The following is a 19,912-nucleotide window of genomic DNA, read 5'->3' as shown; positions in this document are numbered from 1 at the left end:
TCTGAGAATTAGCATGGATCATTATATAGTATTTTTTACTGTCTGAATTCTCTTTTTTCAGACAACAGACATCAGGAAGCCAAAGTCCAGTGGCCATCAGGATCCTTGATGTCAATGACAATGCTCCTAAATTTGCTGCCCCTTATGAAGGCTTCATCTGTGAGAGTGATCAGACCAAGCCACTCTCCAACCAGGTAAATCTGACTTCCCTTGTACTGCCCATAAGCAATGTGTTTGAAATAGAGTTTGATTTTGTAATCATCGCCTCTAGTTACCTGCCACTGTCCAAAAAAATATTTCATATCTTAGTACTGCTTTTAAAAAATTTTAAAATTAGAGGTTTTATCCTGCTAGGAAAATCTGGATAAAAAATATGCTGATATTATCATGATTTATTTATGAGCCACCTTTCTCTTTCAGCCAATAGTTACAGTTAGTGCAGATGACCAGGACGACACAGCCAATGGACCAAGATTTATCTTCAGCCTACCCCCTGAAATCATTCACAACCCAAATTTTACAGTGAGAGACAACAGAGGTTTGTACTAAAACTCCTATGTATTCAGAGAAGTAGAAATTGCAAACAAATGCCTTTCATATTACACAGCACAAATATTTTCACTAATCTAATAATGCCTTCCTAGTGAAGAATAAACAAGGAACAATAATGCCACTTCTGTTTGACACACAGATTCATTTGATACATATGAATAAGTGAGTCTAATTTTATTTTCCGTGTGTGTGTGTGTGTGTGTGTGTGTGTGTGTGTGTGTGTGTGTGTGTGTGTTTGCTTTGATATTCATGAAGCAGCAGGAAAACCAAGTGGGAAAGCTTACAGGGTCAATATGCAAACAACTCCATTTATCTAATTTTTAAAAAGAGATTGATAAACCCTTCGGGGAAGCATGGCTTTATGAATATTGATATCAAGTAAAGCATGAAAAGAGATTAGTTCAACTTTGTAAGGCAGCATAATCTTTCACACACAGGCTTTACCCTCCAAACATAGTTGCAATGCAGTGTGGCTGGGAGCAGAAATCCATATCTAAAAATTCTCACAGTAGTATTGCCAGAAGGGGTTAAAATGAAGCACTGTTTGTCCATTTCAAAAAAAAATGACAGTATTCAATGTACTTCTTGCTTCTCATTCTGTGGGTCAAGGAAGTCACAGACTTGCAGGTTGTTAGGAGGAGATGCTTTGATTGTAGAGATCTGAAGTGGCACAGCCCCTAGACAAAGTTAGTGGCAGAGTCAGGGATGAAGATCAAGTAATCCTGTTGATTCACAAACCATACTGTTATGCTCTGAGCATTTCTTCTCAGTAGAAACTGTGTATGTAAATCTGTGACAGTGTCAGCCTATGAAATGCGGAGACCAGTGCAACCATCCGGGATGGGACACAGAGGTAGGCCCTTCTTGATATAGCAGTTTTAACAGCCCCATGCTATCCATGTAAAGAATATAAGTGTGTTTCTTTCCTCATGACTTGAAGAAGACTAAGAAGACAAGTCTCAAACTAATGTAAGAACACTGCTACTTCCCCACCACTGTTATGACTGCCATCAGTACCATGATGCCAGTAGCTACAATACAAGGACTGTGCTATGATTCCTCACCTATTCTGTTCACTTAATTTTCACTGCACCACAGGCAGTAGTTATTATTATTCCCATTTGACAGATGAGGAAAATGAAGCACAAAACCATTATTAAATAATCTGCCTGAAAGGCAACCATGCAGATAAAAAGTAGAGCTGAGTTTTAAACCAAGTGGTCAAGCTTGATGTTACTGCTTTAACTTCTTCCTGTGGTGATATTAAAGCAGAGCAATATTCCTTATGCTACTGGATCTAGAGAGAATGTGGTTTGACATATTTTAATATTTCGTGAACTGACTAGAACATTTAATTATGAGACTTATAAATTAAGCATATATCAAAATGAGACTACGAGGGAAAATGCCTGAGGTATTATGACAGGGGCTTTTCTCTCCCAATTCACTGCTTTCTCAGAAGTGAGACAAGTCTTCTGCAGAGATATGTGTTTTAAAGGAACCTTACAGTAAAGCTAGTGTTCACTTTTAAAATGGCCCTTATCATTTCAAAAATAGCATCTTTACTTTGCATCCTTTTATTTTGTCCTTAGCCTTCACCTTGGCTTTATGTGTAGAAGTAAGCTCCTTCAGGAAATAATTGAACCAGACCCGGGACACAGGCCTATAATCTTCCCTGCTCTGAAGTTTGAGGCAGGATCGCATATTCAAGGACTTCCTAAACCACAGAATGGGTTCAAAGAAAGCTTACACAACTTAGCAAGATCCTGTCTCAAAAACAAAGTTAACTAAAAGGGATCAAGTTTCAGCAGCTGAAAGCTAGAGTGTTTTCATGGTATGCAAAGAGGCACTGAGTATAGGAGATGTGTTGGAAAGAGGTAGAGAGGGATGGAGATAGGCAGAGATGGAGGGAGAAGGAGAGGGGTGGGGAGGGAGTGGGGAGGGGAGGGGAAGGCAGAGAGAGAGAGAGAGAGAGAGAGAGAGAGAGAGAGAGAGAGAGAGAGAGAGAGAGAGAGAGAGAGAGAGAGAGATATTGTTTGTGGGGCCTGCCTCCCAGCTCCCAAATAAATCACACACACAGATACTTTTTCTTACTTATAAATGTCTAGACTTAGCTTGACTTGTTGCTAGCCAGTTTTTCTTAACTTTAAATTATTCCCTTTACCTTTTGCCTCTGGGCTTTTTTCTTTCTCTATTCCTGTATAACCTTCATTATTTCTTACTTCGTGGCTTGCTGTGTAGCTGAGTGGCTGGCCTTGGAGTCCTCTTCCTTCTCTGGCTACTTATTTCTCCTTTCAGATTTCTCCGTCTATATATTCTTTCTGCCTGCCAGCCCTGCCTATCCTTTCTCCCTCCTCGCCATTGGTCATTCAGCTCTTTATTAGACCATCAGGTGTTTAAGACAGGCAAAGTATCACAGCTTCACAGAGTTAAACAAATGCAACAAAAACAAAACTGACACACCTTAAAATAATGTTCTATTTCAGAGAGAGAAAAGAATTCTACAAATCAATAGGGTAGACAGGAGTTTCCAGCTAAGGACACATACCTTCAGTTGGTACAGAGAGTAATATAGGAGCTTACTTTTGTCGTGATGTTCTTCCAGGAGAGGAGTGCAGGTGAGAACTGAATCAATGTGTACTTAGCTAAGTTGAGAAAGTTCTGCATAAAGATTTCATAAGGCTTTCTGAGGTATCTGTATTTTAGCACAAGACAATCCTTGCCTTAATTGTTAGAAGTTTCCATCTTCCCAAATTAGTTTCCAGTACTAGTCTGAATCATACACCTTGTTTTGTTTTCACATTTTTCAGTGTTAATATTAGTTTAGTTTTCACTTATCTTTGTCAGTAGTGAGGAGACTTGATCAGCTATCCAGAAAACTCTGGTTGTGCATATATATATATATATATATATATATACATATATATATATGTATATATATATATATGTGTGTGTGTGTGTGTGTGTGTGTGTGTGTGTATGTTGATATAATTCCCAAATTACATTTGAAGTGTAATGCTTTGCTCTATTCCCTGCATGATCTGCATTTACAGTATGCAAGATCTACATTTACAGTATGCAAGATCTGCATTTACAGTATGCAAAATCTGCCTTTACAGTATGCCTCCTACGAACAGCAGACTGTTCTGGGCTTTACTGAGTGGGCCAGGTTCATCTTCATCACCTGCTCAGTCTTTATTTTTAATGTAAAATCATATTTTGTCTCCATTAACCTCTGTAAACACTGTATTGTGGCATATTGTTCTCCAGAGGTTTATAAGTATTTTATTTTACCACAGTACTTTGTGGATGCCATCTATAATTTCATGGAGATTATATTACCACAGATGAGCCAGCCAACTACACAATTCATCTTCCCTACCTTCTCTTTTAGGAGACTAATCCTACTGTTGAGCTATACTTTTGCAGAGAATTGCTACTTCTTAAGAAAAATTACTTTATTAACTATGGCAAACAGTTAATGAAAACTCCCATGTTTAGTGCTATTACAGAACCTCAAAGCAAATACAGTCCTATAATTATCATTTAATAGAGTTACTTTCTGCTGGCTCCTAAAAGTAATTACATATTGAAGTAATCCAAAAGGAATAATCACATTCCACATCCTATTAATAGCCTACTGAGTTACCAAATTTCTCGGCAGAGACTATTTTCCATAGAAAACAGGAGATAATGGTTCAGATCATGCTGAGTAAAAGGATCAAGTCACTTTCTCCTTGAGTGTTTACTTCCATTATGCCATGTAGATAATCACTATTGTGTTTGCTGAAAGTCATCCTAAGCACCTTTAGAAATATAAGAGGAAAACCCTCTTAGTACAAAGCAGCCTTTTATTTCATTTTATCCTTCTCCATCCTGCACTCCTGGCTTCAAAGGTGGATCAGCAGGTATAAAGAAAGTAGAACATTGGGTGACTCTTCAACATGTAAGTCCATCTTGAGCTATTAATACCAGATGGGAGTTGTTTGAGCAGATAAAGAGCCAGTCCACTGAGTCCATTGAGATGCACTTACTTTGAAAATACCAGACTTATGACATTTCTGAAAACACAAGGAATGCATAATGTCTAAGGAAAGTAGAAGGGTGGAAAAAGAGAGGGAATAATCCTTCGCATTTAGCCAATTCTTCACTGGCGTATAAAATCTTAACAGAACCATTTTTACCCAATTCGTCAAAGAGCCCATTAGGATGTGTTTTGTCTTTAGTCACAATTTCAAATGAGGCAAGAACAATAATTGTCCATAAGCAGTGATCTGTCCAAGGTCATACTCCCAGTCAGTCATGAAATGTAATCTAAATATTGGGGAGTCATTGCTTTGTACATGTGACATGCTGGAAAGTGCATAAAAAATCCTATGTAGTATTTGTAGTTAATTCTGTTCTGTCTTTGTTTTACTGCATAGTTAAATAAGAATAATCCACAGAGAGGAAAAATTTATAATTCTGTTCATCAGTCTAGAATTCAGGGAATGTTAAAGAGAAAATGAAAAATGATTTTGATTTCCATTTCAATCATAGCCATAATAATTGTGATAAAATATATTTGCAAAGAATTTTATGATCCTTTTCTATTGTATAATTAATACATATCCCTTGTAGGAAGATTAGAAAACACAAGCAATAGGAATAAGACTAAAAATAATAAAAAATAACATGGTGTACGCTAAAAAAAAAAAAAAAAAAAAAAAGAATCACTGTTGTTTTGTATTCTTCTCTAGCTGTTTTCTTTTCTTATTTTAATGAAAAGCAACTTAAACAATACATCTGTTTTCCACTCAGCATGTGGTATACATTGGTCTGCATCAGAACAATGATGTCAGTGCCTTCTAGCTATGTATGGTCCTGTTCACTATAGGACAACATTGGGCTGTTATTTTTAAATTCATTGCTTTTGCACACCTTTGGCAGTTGTGTGAGTAACACTTTTAGGATGAATTCTTAGAATGGATTCAATAGACCAAAAGCTTTTTTGCTGTTGTTAGGTTTTCAATTTTCCCTTTATTACAAATGGAAGTTTTCATATAATATACATTGATTTCTTCCTAGGCAAAGTGTTTGTTGGAAATGTCACACTGGTTTCTGAAAGCGTCAGGAAAGTCACTCCACTGTCAACTTTCTCATGTGCAAACTAAACTCACATAACTTCATTTTAGTCTTGCCTAATTGGAAAATAAAAGAGTGATATTATTTCACAATTCTAAGTTTTCCATCATTTGCAAAATTTAAATATCCATCGTTTCTTGTCTTATTTTTAGTTATTTTTATGTATGTGGTGGGGTCAGGCATGTGCAGGTAAAAGTATATTTGGCCTGCAGAGACCAGAGAAATGGTATCCTGCTAGTGCTAGAGTTACAGGTAGTTGGGAGCTATCTGATGTGGTGCTAAGAATCAAACTTAGCTCCTCTGCAAGAGTAGTACTTACTCTTCGCTCCTGAGCTCTCTCCAACACCCTTGCTGCATTCCTAGAACTTGACCATTCACATTCCTTTTCCATGTCCTAAATAGTGGACTCGTAATTTTACAGTTGAGTTTAAATCTCAACTGTTGACAATGTTAACCTTTGACCTGCCCTTTCCATCACGCAGACATCCTGATGTTTCAACATCTTTTCAATCTTGTTTATGCCACTCTCATAAATAGTGTACTTTTCCTCTTGTATTATCCTTAATAATGCTTTTCTCACCAAAATTAATAACATTATTCACTTATTCATCTTCTTTGTGTGTCAGCTTTAAATTTAAGCCTTTTATCTGTGGATATTATGTGACCAGTCAGTCATTTTGTAACTACTTATGATTGACTATGTCCAAGAACATTTACCACCACTGTTATTATCTCCTACCTCATGTATGGTAGAAATCTAGGGTTTGTTGTTCTTCCCATTCTATTGATTAACTCCACTGTCAGTATATTGTTTTCTTTAGTGGTTGCATGTACACAAATGTTAATGGGTATCTTACACATATTCTTTTGAAGTTTGCTCTGGCCACTGTCTTAACTAACCGGCTTAAATTCTTTAAGTGGCTTAAATGTCTCTAAATGTTTGTATTTCACCAAGTTCATGGGCACTATTTTTGTGTTTGTTTATGAAGTGCTTTTGTAAAAATATTATTTTCTACATTTTGCACCCCTCCAGTATGGAGAAAATTCAACAAACATTACAGAAGATTTTAGCATAACAAATGTAATAATCTGTAACTATTCATATTCTGTCAATGTCAACATATAATACACACAGGTGTATACTTGAATTATATAGCTACATACAGGCAATTCTTGCTATCATGTTTCCTTTATGATATATATGTATACATATACATATATACATATACATATATACATAATTGTATATGTAGATTCTACAACATAATTCCCCCAGAAGTGTACAACTTCTTGTTTCTTCTGGGAGTCATTGTAGCCACCACAGTCTTGAATTATCATTTACATTAGCAATTTAAAGGCCATCTGGTTTATAATTTGCCGCATTGTAATATTCCCTTTATTGAGCCAGGTGGTAGTGGCGCACACCTTTAATCTCAGCACTCGGGAGGCAGAGACAGGTGGATATAAGTTCAAGGCCAGCCTTGTCTACAGAGCGAGAACCAGGACAGGCTCCAAAACTACACAGAGAAACCCGGTCTCGGAACAATAAATTCCCTTTGTTGCAAAATACTGGTAAAATAAAATATTTGTTGGCTTTTGTAAATTTTTAGAAGGCTAAGTGTGCATGTGGACTTCTGACAAAGCTGTGGGAAGAGAAACATTCTGTGTGCTTTTGATTCTTTTTTTTTTTTTTTTTTTTTGTCTCTCTGCAACACAGACCTTAGATTTTTAAGAGCTTTTTTTTTGTTGTCATTTTTGTTTTGTTTTGTTTTTGGTTTTGTTTCTTGTTTTACTTTCTCTAGAGCATGAGGCCCTCTGGTTCTTCAACTAAAATGGAGTTCACTTTTTTACCATCTGTGTTGGAAAAACTTGATAAAAGGAAATTGACTTAATTAACATACAACCATATAGTATGCAAAGATTAGCTGTGGACAAATGAAATGCACTGAAAACTAGAAAATTTGAATTCTGTTTCCATTTGTATTTCCATGTTATTGTGAGAATTGTTTCTTTCTTCATTTCTCATTGAAAATTTTTTTTAGAAAATCATATGTAGAAGCAATAAGGTATGGAATTTACCCATATTAAAAGCTTAATAATGTTGCCTTTGTTGACTCTACTAAGGTCTAACCAATATTAAAGGAATAATATTATTAAAAGACATATCAGTTCCCAAGAGAAATATCAGTAGCCATATGTAGTGTTGCATGTTTTTTTATTAATTTTAAAAATTTATTTTTAGAGTTCATAGAAAACCCAAAGACAAATATTTCCATTTACAAACAGCAAAATGACAGTGATAAAACTTCAAATGGGACTAATTATATTTAATCTTGACCAAATACTTCAATACAAAGATAAGTTGTTAGGTGCAACTATGTGTTGCTTACATGAGACAAATACATTTGAAATTTTCTTTGGCCCACCAACCAGCTCCCAAATAAAAGCACACAGACTTATTATTAATTATGAATGCCCAGCCTTAGCTTAGGCTTGTCTCACTAGCTCTTTTAACTTAATTTAATCTGTTTCTAGTCATCTATGTTTTGCCTCAGTGTTGCATGTTTTTAATTCTAGTCCTTAGGAGGCTGGGGCTTTTGAAGACATCCTAGGCTACAAAGTGAGTTCTAGGCCATCTTGGGGCACAGAATAAGATCTTGTCCAAAAAGAAAAATAGGAAAAAGATAAATCAATAATATGTACAGTATAGATAAAGGTGGCAAAGGTCAGATTAGGTTTGAAAGTAAGTAATGTGAAGTGATAGGCTGGAAAATAGTGAATCTTTAAAATGTGACCATAAAAATACTAGATCAGTATTTGGTGTATTGAAAACAGTAGCCTGGCAGGAGCTGGTGACATGGGATGTATTTGTGTGCCTATAACTTCAATATTTCAGGACTGAGAGGGTCAGATCATGGGAGCTTGCTAGTCAGCCAGCCTAGTTAAATGTGAAGTGCTTTAGGTTCAATGAGAAACTCTGTTTCAAGGGAATAATGTGACAAATGTTAGGGCAGGACAACTTTTGTCTTCTAATGACCTCTGTAGGCATGCACACAACTCACAGGGACACAAATACACCCCCTTCAAAACATCGTACTATAGTTATGCACAGAGGCTTATACTCTTATAGCCACATACACAGATTTACACACCTTCATCCATGCATACACAGGCACATACACACATACCCCATATACAAATAAGAACAGTGTAGTATTGTTGTTGTTTTCCCTTTGCTCCTTGTTCTTTTGGGGTCCACCACCCAGCTCCTAAATAAATACATGGAGATTTATTCTTACTTAAGAATGCCTGGCCTTAGCTTGGCTTGTTTCTACCCAGATTTTCCCATGGACCTTTTGTCTCTGAGCTTTTACCTTTCTCTGTTCTACCTTTCTTTACTTCTTACTCTGTGTCCAGCTATGTGGCTGGTAGCTGGCCCCTGGCATCCTTCTCCTTTTTTCATTCCTCTTTTCTTCTGCTTCTATTTATTCTTTTTGCAAGCCAGCTCTCCCTATCCCTCTCCTGCCTTGTTAGTGGCCATTCAGCTCTTTATTAGACCCATCAGGTGTTTTAGGCAGGCAGAATAACACAGCTTCACAGAGTTAAACAAATGCAAGGTAAAAGATTGTAACACATCTTTGCATAGTTAAACAAATATTCCACAGCATAAATGAATGTAACACATCCTAAATAGTATTCCACAACAGCATAAAAACACAAGAAATCATTTATTCTACCAACATATAGAATACTACAGACACACAGATAACAACAAAACAGTGAATGAAACAAAGTACCTGAACTTTGTGTTTTGTGGAGACCACAGGCATTCAAAGTTTACTGTGGGCTGTGAAACACAAATTACCCACAGCTAGAGAAAGAGACCCCAGGGTAATTAAAAAGTCAAGAAAATGAGAATATATGTGGCCAATAAGTTCATCTTTGAACACACATATGTACACTACCGACTTTGCAAATACTATTTTTAATTTTTAGTATTTATGCCACTCAGGTTGATAACGACAAGCTTCTTGGTACACCAAATTAAAAAAATTATTAAAAATTCACAAAGTTGAATGAGCATACAATAATTATGTAAAGTTAAACTTTGTAATGATATTTATATAATTGTGCATCATACTGCTTTCTGAAATTGTTAAAGCTTAATACTTCTTGAAGACTTTTGGGTCATATGCATCTTCTTTCTTTACACACACACACACACACACACACACACACACACATACACATTATACTCATACATAATATATATATATAAGAGCTATTGACTGTCCTAGGTAAGCTGGAGCCCAATAGAAAGTAAATAAATATTTATTCTGCTAGTGACTTGATAATGAACTTCCTTAATATATGGAAGAGGTCTTACTAAAGTTGATAGATCTACTTCTTCCCTAAGGATGTGATGAATTGGTAAAACAGGCAAATTTTAGTGAAAAGGAAAGAAAGTATCTCCCTAAGAGTAAGGCCTACTTTAAACTTCCCCAAATATTTAATGATTGCAAGAGCAGATTCTCAGACTAAAGCATCTGAAGCGTCTTATAAATAACCAGAGTGCTTCAGCAGTTCAGGAAATAAAGGTTCTTTACCTTCAGAGACTAGAAGGACAGAGAACCAAGAGTGGCAAGGAAGAACTTCCCTCTGATATCAACAGGAAAACAGCAGACTATTCTCGTTTCTTGCTGCCATGCTTTCTTTGATCACATTTTAACATGCAGGAGCTGTGCTCATTTCTGGCAATATGTTTTAGATTAATGCAAGATCTGCTGTCCAGTGCAGCCACATATCAAGGGGTATTTCTCCACCAGAATTTTCCCTTTTAGTGTCATATTTTATGTTTCTCCCCAGTGGGCTATATCATCATCATAATGCTTATATAAGCATCCCAACCAGGTGCCATGGAGACCATGATCATTAGGAAACTTTGAATTTTGTTAGTATAATGAAAAACTGTGCAGGTAAAAGCAGCATGCAATTAGGAGTCCATGTTTTAGACATAAAATTTTGAAACCTGAATTTATTTTCTCCATTTATAGAAACACTACAATCTGTGCATGTCATATACCACTAATTAATGGCAACATTTGCAAAGTTTTGCCTAAGTGGGGAAAAGGAGAACTAGTTACCTACCTGCACCCAGTGTTGAAAATGTTGAGCATCAGGATGTAAAATCAAAGTGCTTGAACAATATTTTGTTATCCTGGGAAAATATATAACTTAGAACTGAAGCACTAAACAATTTCCTACTTAGGGAGTATAAGCACTTCCATGTAGGCAGTTTTATTAGAAGACTTAGTAACATTTCTATGAATTCACATTCCCATCCTTGCCAATGAGTTTCTCTTCCTCATTAGTCTCCTACTCAAATATGAGAGTTTCCAGAAAAGAATTAATATTCTCCTAGCATTATCAACAGGCCAACACCACACTAAGCACTTTTGTGAATGAAAGCAAAGTTAATTCTAAATATATTAATTTCATGTTTAAAATCAAATAACAAATATGGAGAAGTTTCAAGATGTAAAATACTTCCATTTGATCCTTAAGACTGATTGTGTTTTTTTTCTTTTTAAGGATTTTTCATGGGTTGGAAAAGGGTCTTTGAAGTCTCAAAATAGAACATTTAAAATTAATGAAATATTTATCTTTTTATGGCTTCTCTTAGTTACCATGTTGAAATCTATCCTTTTCTGTAAATATGCTCATACTTAACCTCTTCTTTTACTTTCATAAATTCAAACTAAGGGCACTTTCTAAGACAGAGTATGAATGGCCAGCCAATCAAATTAATTTAGATGAAAAGTGTACATATTCATTCTTAAAATGCAGCACTTTTTCCCAAAAAGGAGTTTTGCTATTGTTAGTTTATTTCTTTTCTGATTAGTGCGTTTAGAACTGCTTTGCACTTGTTCATGACCATATTGTCTATTGTTGACCATGTTATAGATGGATCACAAGAAATATTATCATAGGCTCTGATGCTAGTGCTCAGAACTGCTCTAGAAAAAATTCATACTCCTATGGGAGGTGGGACAATGTGGACTTAGAGAGAATACACTTTATGGATTTAAGAAGCTTAGATTAGCTCAGTGTTAGGTCAGATTGGTATATAATACTTGTGAGTTTTTCTCTTCTGGGAGCCACTTCCAAATTAAGACACAGAGACATATATTAACTGTAAATGTTTGGCCAAGAGCTGAGGCTTATCACTAACTAGCTTTTACATTTTAAGTTAACCTATATTTCTTATTTGTGCTCTGCCATGTGGCTGTAACTTTATTAACATGTCACATTCATCTACTGCTCTCTCTGCATCTGGCTGCTGACTCCTCACCCTGCCCTTCCTTGTCCCATCATTCTCAGTTTGGTTCTCCCACTTAACTTTATCCTGTTCAGCTATTGACCAGTTAGCTTCTTTATTAAACCAATCATGGTGAAATATATTCACACAGTGTAAAGAAGGATTATTCAACAGCAAAGACTTATATCTATGACCTTAACACTTCATTAAGGCTCATGTATGAACTTGGCTTTGGGTGTTAAGTTTTTTGTTGGCAGATTCTGTGGGTCCTCTGGAAGACCAACCAGTCAGAGGACAATCAATGGAGTATATTACATCATTTAGTTCCAGTAGCTATTTCATGTTTTTTGTGGTGTATAGATAGATTTCCTTATTTAAAAATGAGCAAGCAAGGCTCCAGACAGGAAAAAACAAGATTCATCATGAAACTTTCAATTAGTATTTTTTGGAAGACTCATAGTCCATTTCATTCCTATCCTTAGAATTGGTCCTAATCTCTAGGTACATAAACATCCTTTTCTAGAAGAGATTTTAAAAGAAGTTTTAATGATCCTGCTGTTGTACCATTCTGAGATTGGACCCAATTCAGCAGACCTGGAAGTCTGATGAACTTTTCTGTAGTAGTTTCAGTGTTTCTGAGAACATCTGGCTCTGGAGAAGATGACTCATCTCTGTTTCACATATTGCTGGTGTTTACAGAACTGTGTTATACACGAGTGTTTGAGTTTAAACCACTCTTGTGTAGAAGCCTGACTGCTGCGATCTGAAGAGACAAGCTTGCATGAATGACTGGTTGAAAAACATATTTCAACTTCTGTTTTCAAAAGTTTATAAAAACAGAAAGAAAAAATGCTCAATTCTCATTATCTTCAGCTATAATATCATGTTGCCAGAGTGGAACCTGCATAGTTAAGCTGAATCAAGGTCCACTGGGGACCCATATTATGGTTAGTTTGATCAAGACATCTAATTAATTTGCTTGTGTTTATGAATTTTTAATATTTATTTTATTTATATTTAAATTATATTTTTAATATTTAATATTTATGTTTATAATGATATTTCAAATTGTTAAAATGGAGCAAAGATTGTAAATTTTTAGTTGTGGAAGGCTTATTTGAACACAGAAAAGCAAAAAAGAGACAATGTCTTTAAATAATTTATTATAGGCATGTACATTTAATAATGAAGTGAGGGACAGAGTTGTCACCCTGAACAGAAGAGCATCACCTGAAGACTAACTTTTGTTTGGCTAGTTTACTTTTCATGCTATTTTATGTAGTATATATAACTTTCCTCTAATAATAAAAGCACAGTATACCAATCAAATAAAATTCAGAAAATATAAAAATGTGAGACATAGCTGTTCTTCCTTGGCTTAGTTGAGGGGTTGGCAGTGCAAGGCTGAGAAACTATCATCATAAAGATTGCCAAAATCAGTGAATAAGGATGGCTCACCTCCAACACTACTTAGCCTTGTGTGCTCAACCTTAAATGAGACCAGATCTACCGAACAGGCCAAGTAAAATCAATTTCAGTTTTTCTTTTACCTAAAATGCATCAATTTTATTTCAAGATTCTTTGATTTTTCCTACTAAAGGAACAAATTTATAGCCCTATCAACCTAGTTTAAGCTTTCCAGCTAGGTGGCCTTGCTGTTGGCTATATCACTCACTTTGCTATAAATTATTGCTTCTTAACCTACAAATGGACAGGCCATGCCAGTAGATCAGGGTGTCATATGCAATTTGATGGAGCATGTTAAATTCCTACTTCTTCCTTTAAACAACAACAAGAACAACAGCTATGTTTTCCCTCTAGGAAATATATCCTATACTGGATTTTTTTCTGTAGAGAGAACATGATGAGGAAGCAATTGGGGAATAAAAGTTATAAAACATGGAAGAAATATGAAAGCCAACATCTGGATTTTGGTTAAACTTTTCCAGGACCTAGTTACACTATTTGCTCAACAAATATTTATTAAATGTCTGCTGTGCATCTGAATGGAAAGAGCCTGAGATAAATCAGATAAAATCTCCCACTCTCTAGAAATCCCCAGTCTCATTGAGGTCAAAGTGGTTATGTCAATAGATTCTGAGAGATGTGGAGAACATGTACTTCTGTAGAAACAGGAAAATACAGTGTGGATATTCATAATGGACAGGGGTAATGGAAGGGTTAAGGGATGAATTAGTGATGAATTTTTGAGCCAGAAGTCCTACTGTCATGATAGAACATAGCTATTTGATGCAAGAAAACATGGAAGAAAAGACAAGACAGGTGCAAAAGCAATGAATGCTTGGAACAGGAATGAGTTCCCTATGTTGGACTGAACTAGTTCATTTGGGACAGCGCAGACTGTGTTAACCAGAAAACACCATTAAGCCTAGGTACATAAAACACGATGTTCTGCTTTGGAGTCTTGGGCTGTGCAATGTGAGTGACAGAGAGAACTGTTGAATCAGGATCAGGTGAAATGCATAATGACTTGGTTGCTGAGGCTTGCTAGAGTTTGAAGATAACAAGAATGAGCTGCAAGGTTAAATCAAGCATTTCTACTTTCTTGAAGAAATTTTCCTGTGGTTCATGAATGGGTTCATGATGTGGGTGCAGAAGGATGTGGAATTTCTGTAGGAAATATAAATACAAACTACCAAAGGACAAACCTTAAAAAGTCAACTTCTCTATCTTATTCCAAAATGTGAAATGATTTTACCATCTTATCATGCTATGTCCAAAGCCTCTATAACATCTAGATGAATTATCAAGCAAGAAAGCTTCTAACTTGGGCTTTGGTAACACAAAATATGTCTTCAGAGCTGGAAAGCTGCAGGCATCTGTGATCGATATGGCCCTTTGATGAAAACATACCCTGTCTCTCTTCTTCAAACAGATAACACTGCAGGAGTATATGCCCGTCGAGGAGGGTTCAGTCGGCAGAAGCAGGACTTTTACCTCCTACCCATCGTGATCAGCGATGGTGGCATTCCACCTATGAGTAGCACCAATACCCTCACTATCAAAGTCTGTGGATGTGATGTGAATGGGGCACTGCTGTCCTGTAATGCTGAGGCCTACATCCTGAATGCCGGCCTGAGCACTGGGGCCCTCATCGCCATTCTTGCTTGCATTGTCATTCTCCTGGGTAAGGATTTCCCTGTTACATGGTACAACCAATGGACATCCTTTGAATGATTTATCCGGTACAGGGTGGTTCCAAGGACTGTACTGTGCATATTCACAGAGTTAAAAACAAATAAGGTGTGATAGCTTTCATGAATTCTATTGCACAATGGGTAGAGCATGTGAATGGACAGATTTTGAAGTAAGAGTCTAAGGAAAGTCTTGATGAGCATCTTACTTTGTATCACAGGACTATAGGGCAGATTTCATCTCTAAGCTGGAGGGACATGGGAGACTGTTCTGTAGCTGAGGAACTTAGGCAGAAACCTGTTATCTGAGCAAGGTTTCTCTAAATAAATAAATTAATAAATAATAAAAATGGATGGAGAAAGATTAGGGACAATGGAGCAGAATGAGTAATTATTACTATGATGGATCAATGAAGGAAGAAGAGAAAACTTAGCCAGCAGAAGCTGAGCTGTGACCTTCTAATTATCTGCAACATCCATCTGCATGCTTCAGCCTTATGGTGTTGCCTGTAAGCTTTTCCTGTAGTTGCTGGTGAGGTAGCTCTCATCACCTGCTCATGTCCTAACATTTCAGAACCCAAAAGTACCATGATAAAACTTCAAACCCAAAAAGTCTGACATCAAACATGGATGTTTTCCACTGAATGAATTAATAGGATGACTTCCATAGAAAATTGGGGGGGGAGTTGGTTCAACAGTTACTGAGTGTTATCTGGGAGTCAGACCCTATGGGAAAATCTGAGAGATAGTCTCTGTGTTGGATGAATTCACAGCTTCTCAAGGAAGTAATTCACAAAGAGACACACAGAATAGATCCTATGATTGGGACAAGAGGTAATATAAACATAGGTTAGAGAATGCCCAACATTGCCCAAGAATGCCAGATACATATTCCTAGAGGATACGTATAAATTCTGGAAGCCAATGAAAGAGGTTTTCCATGAATGAGTGAATGAATGATGAATGAATGAATGAATGAATGAATAAAGTGAAAGTGTGGGTTTTAAAATGATGACTATGTTGGAGACAATTCACAGCGCTCTAGGGACCTTGTGAAATCTGAGTGAAGTGTAGTTTCTCATCCCTGAATCCCAGAACTACGTGAACTCGTAGAAGCTCTCACTCCATTTACCAAATACAGCTGCAAACCTTGTTTTCAATCTTGCTGAGTGTGTGAGAGTCTTCAAACAAAAGATTGTTGGAGCCTCTTGATAAGGGTGGGGAAGACACAGAATCGATAAAGAATTAAGAAGTGTCTAGAGTTCCTTATAAATGATTGCTTGCTCTGGCAAGAAAGTGCCGAGACTAATGGAATACCTCTCCCAGAAAATACAGGATGGCTTCACCTGTGCTTTTAAATGACACTCTGTTTTTATGTTCAAATAGGTAGTATATTCTTCTCCTGAGAGTTTTTATAGTTGTCCTCTCTCCCACCCATTATGATAAGGTTTACTTTTGTATTACAGAGTAGGGCCTTTGGACAGGAGCCCATTTTTTACCTCAGAAAGTTAAGTCCTAAGTTCTCTGAACATTCTAGTCCTAAAATTGGAGAAGCCAGTTACATTCATTTGCAAGAAGAAAAATGCACACATCCCTTTCAGTAAACAGTAATCCTTCCTAATTCTTAAGAAGACAGCCAAATAGCATTGGGATTCATTTGCAAAATGTTCAAGATAATTTCAATCTGTCAGGTCACAGGGCATAATACTCTCAGGGCAGATTGTCCTGGTGGAGACAGGTCAGTGTGGAGCTTTGGTGAGTTCTGGAAAAGCGATCATTTTCTCACCATTCCAGGTTCTGAAGCAGAGCCTCTCCGGGGAGGCTGGGCTTAATCTTTGCTGACTTTCTTTTTCTTTTCCTACAGTCATTGTTGTATTGTTTGTGACTCTGAGGAGGCAAAAGAAAGAGCCACTCATTGTGTTTGAGGAAGAAGATGTTCGTGAGAACATCATAACCTATGATGATGAAGGAGGTGGTGAGGAAGACACAGAAGCCTTCGACATTGCCACCCTGCAGAATCCTGATGGTATCAATGGATTTATCCCTCGCAAAGACATCAAACCTGAGTATCAGTACATGCCTAGACCTGGGCTGCGACCAGCACCCAATAGTGTGGATGTAGATGATTTCATCAACACAAGAATACAGGAGGCAGATAATGACCCCACGGCCCCTCCGTATGACTCCATCCAAATCTATGGTTATGAGGGCAGGGGTTCTGTGGCAGGGTCCTTGAGCTCCTTAGAGTCTGCCACCACAGATTCAGACCTGGACTACGACTATCTACAGAACTGGGGACCTCGCTTTAAGAAACTAGCAGACTTGTATGGCTCCAAAGACACTTTTGATGATGACTCTTAACAATAATGATACAAATTTGGCCTTAAGAACTGTGTCTGGCATTCTCAAGAATCTAGAAGATGTGTAAACAGGTATTTTTTTAAAACAAGGAAAGGCTCATTTAAAGCAAGCAGAGTTTTACAGAGAGGAAACATTTAATAAAACTGCAAGGACATTGAAGTGGTAAATACTGTGAAGTACCTTTTCCCACTAAAAAAAGCAAATATTGAAGTTGTTTATCAACTTCATTAGAGAAAAACCACTTGGCACACAAAATATTTAAATGAAGGAAAAGTCTACAGTGAACTTACAATGAAGGGAAATCGTCTATGTGTTATGAACATCTAAGTCTCTCTTATTTTATTTTTTAATTTGTCAAAGAAGCTTCCACAAAATTAGAAAGGACAACAGTTCTGAGCTGTAATTTCGCCTTAAACTATGGACACTCTATCTGTAGTGCATTTTTAAACTTGAAATATATAATATCCAGCCAGCTTAAACCCATACGATGTATGTACAATACAATGTACAATTATGTCTCTTGAGCATCAATCTTGTTACTGCTGATTCTTGTAAATCTTTTTGCTTCTACTTTCATCCTAAACTAATACGTGCCAGATATAACTGTCTTGTTTCAGTGAGGAGCACCCTATTTCTATGTCATTTTTAATGTATCTATTTGTACAATTTTAAAGTTCTTATTTTAGTATACATACAAATATCAGTATTCTGACATGTACGGAAATGTTACAGCATCACACTTATATTTTATGAACATTGTACTGTTGCTTTAATATGAGCTTCAATATAAGAAGCAACCTTTGAAATAAAAAAAAGATTCTTTTTTAATTCTGGGTTTGATTCTTAACATTGAAAAAAATGAGGTTTTCTAATGATCCGTTTATATTTCTAATTTAATTGTGATCTTTTAATAACCCTATTTATGATCTGTTATAGTCTGCTGCTCTATTTGTTTATTTAAATCAAATATGTTTGAGTTTTTAAGATAAGAATCTGTAACTTCATGTAAATTATTTTTTGTACGTTATGGTTTTACATCCTGGCTTTTCCTCAAGTATAACTTCTGAAGAAGGACATTAGGGATCTAGACTAGCCTATGATTAGCCTATGGTTTTACAATGTGTTATATAATATGCATTTAACCTGTGAACTCATAGTTATGAGAGACAAATTCATGAGGATTGTCAGACCTCTCGATGTTCTAGATATAGACTTGATACCCCACCTTGAGCATTGTAGAGTTGGAGGAGTAGTCAAAACTGACACTACTCTAGTTTTCTTTATGTAGATTTTATTAGGCTAAAGTAAGATGACTGGCAGTTGAAAGTGCTCATTTTTCCTCCTGTAATTTTATTTTGTCTTAAAATAATAGAAAATTTCAAGTCTTCGGGACAGAAAGGGCAATTCTTAAAGACCTTTATTTTAGAAGATGCTTTGGGCCATGTGCTCATAATGAGATCAGGGACCGTGTTGAATACTGAAGGTTGATGACATTTGATCTGTGCTTATGTCACAGTCATCTGCAGTTGCCTAGTTTCTTGGGGATTGGAACTTCTATGAAGGACATTTCACTTGTACAGTGGACCAAAGGTCCAGACAAAGCAATACTTGGGGAGACAACACATAGAACCACACTGCAAATATTTCTCCTTTTCTTGAAACATAGGGCACATGTTTTTTTTTTTTTTTTTTTTTTTTTTCTTGGATTGTGGACAATTTTGATTATCTTTTTTACTTTATTGTCATTATTTCATGACACCCTATTATATACTATGTTTTATGACTCAGTCAAAAAAAGAGTGGTTTTGATGATGTGCTCACTCCTAGTTTACTTTGCACTGAAATCAAATCAGTTGAATAACTCAATGGGATAAACTCAGTGGACACTGCCACCTTGAAGTCTTTTATCCCAGGAAGGAATGTACATTCTTGGTACTTGTGTAATTGCTGGTTGCAGTCATTTTTTTTTAAATAGTCTTTGTAATCCAAAGAATATTTTGCTAGGTTTGTGAAGATCTCCAACTGAATTTGAAATGACTGAATAACTCAAAAGGAAAACGAAAATTACTTACTCAGCTGCAAGTCACCCAACCCCTACAATAATCCTTTTTACTTATATAGGAATGTAGTCAGAATAGAATTGACAACTACGTTTTCACATTTTTATGTCAAGGATTTTTTTTCAGGATTGTCTACTTTTCAATAGGTAAAAAGAGCTTGATTTTCCTCTTCTTTTCCCCCTTTATTTTCTTTTTCACTTGAAGGCTCCTAATGTTGTAGAACCCTCTTAGAAGCTTGGAAATAAAATGTCTTTCCAAACTCATGGAATCCTTTTTCATTTGGAACACGTTGCCTTAAAAGAAATTTTATCTGAAGTGGTCTTTCCATATTTGGATACAAA

The 19,912-nt window shown here is 36.3% G+C and overlaps 1 protein-coding gene across 1 annotated transcript in view; it reads left to right on the top strand.

The window, feature by feature from the left end:
* Positions 1-18,339, top strand: part of Cdh11 (cadherin 11) — a 164,760-nt gene extending 146,421 nt beyond the window's left edge. The window contains 5 exon segments of the mRNA XM_028884362.2: positions 62-82; positions 85-194; positions 421-538; positions 14,892-15,143; positions 17,015-18,339. Coding sequence (XP_028740195.1) covers positions 62-82; positions 85-194; positions 421-538; positions 14,892-15,143; positions 17,015-17,511 — 998 coding nt within the window. The 3' untranslated portion in view covers positions 17,512-18,339.
* Positions 18,340-19,912: the final 1,573 nt, after the last annotated feature.

This window comes from Peromyscus leucopus, chromosome 5 (assembly GCF_004664715.2).
Source record: "Peromyscus leucopus breed LL Stock chromosome 5, UCI_PerLeu_2.1, whole genome shotgun sequence".
Classification (NCBI taxonomy): Eukaryota; Metazoa; Chordata; class Mammalia; order Rodentia; family Cricetidae; genus Peromyscus; species Peromyscus leucopus.
The sequence above is the reverse complement of the archived record's forward strand: the minus strand, read 5'-3'. Positions and strand labels throughout refer to the sequence as shown.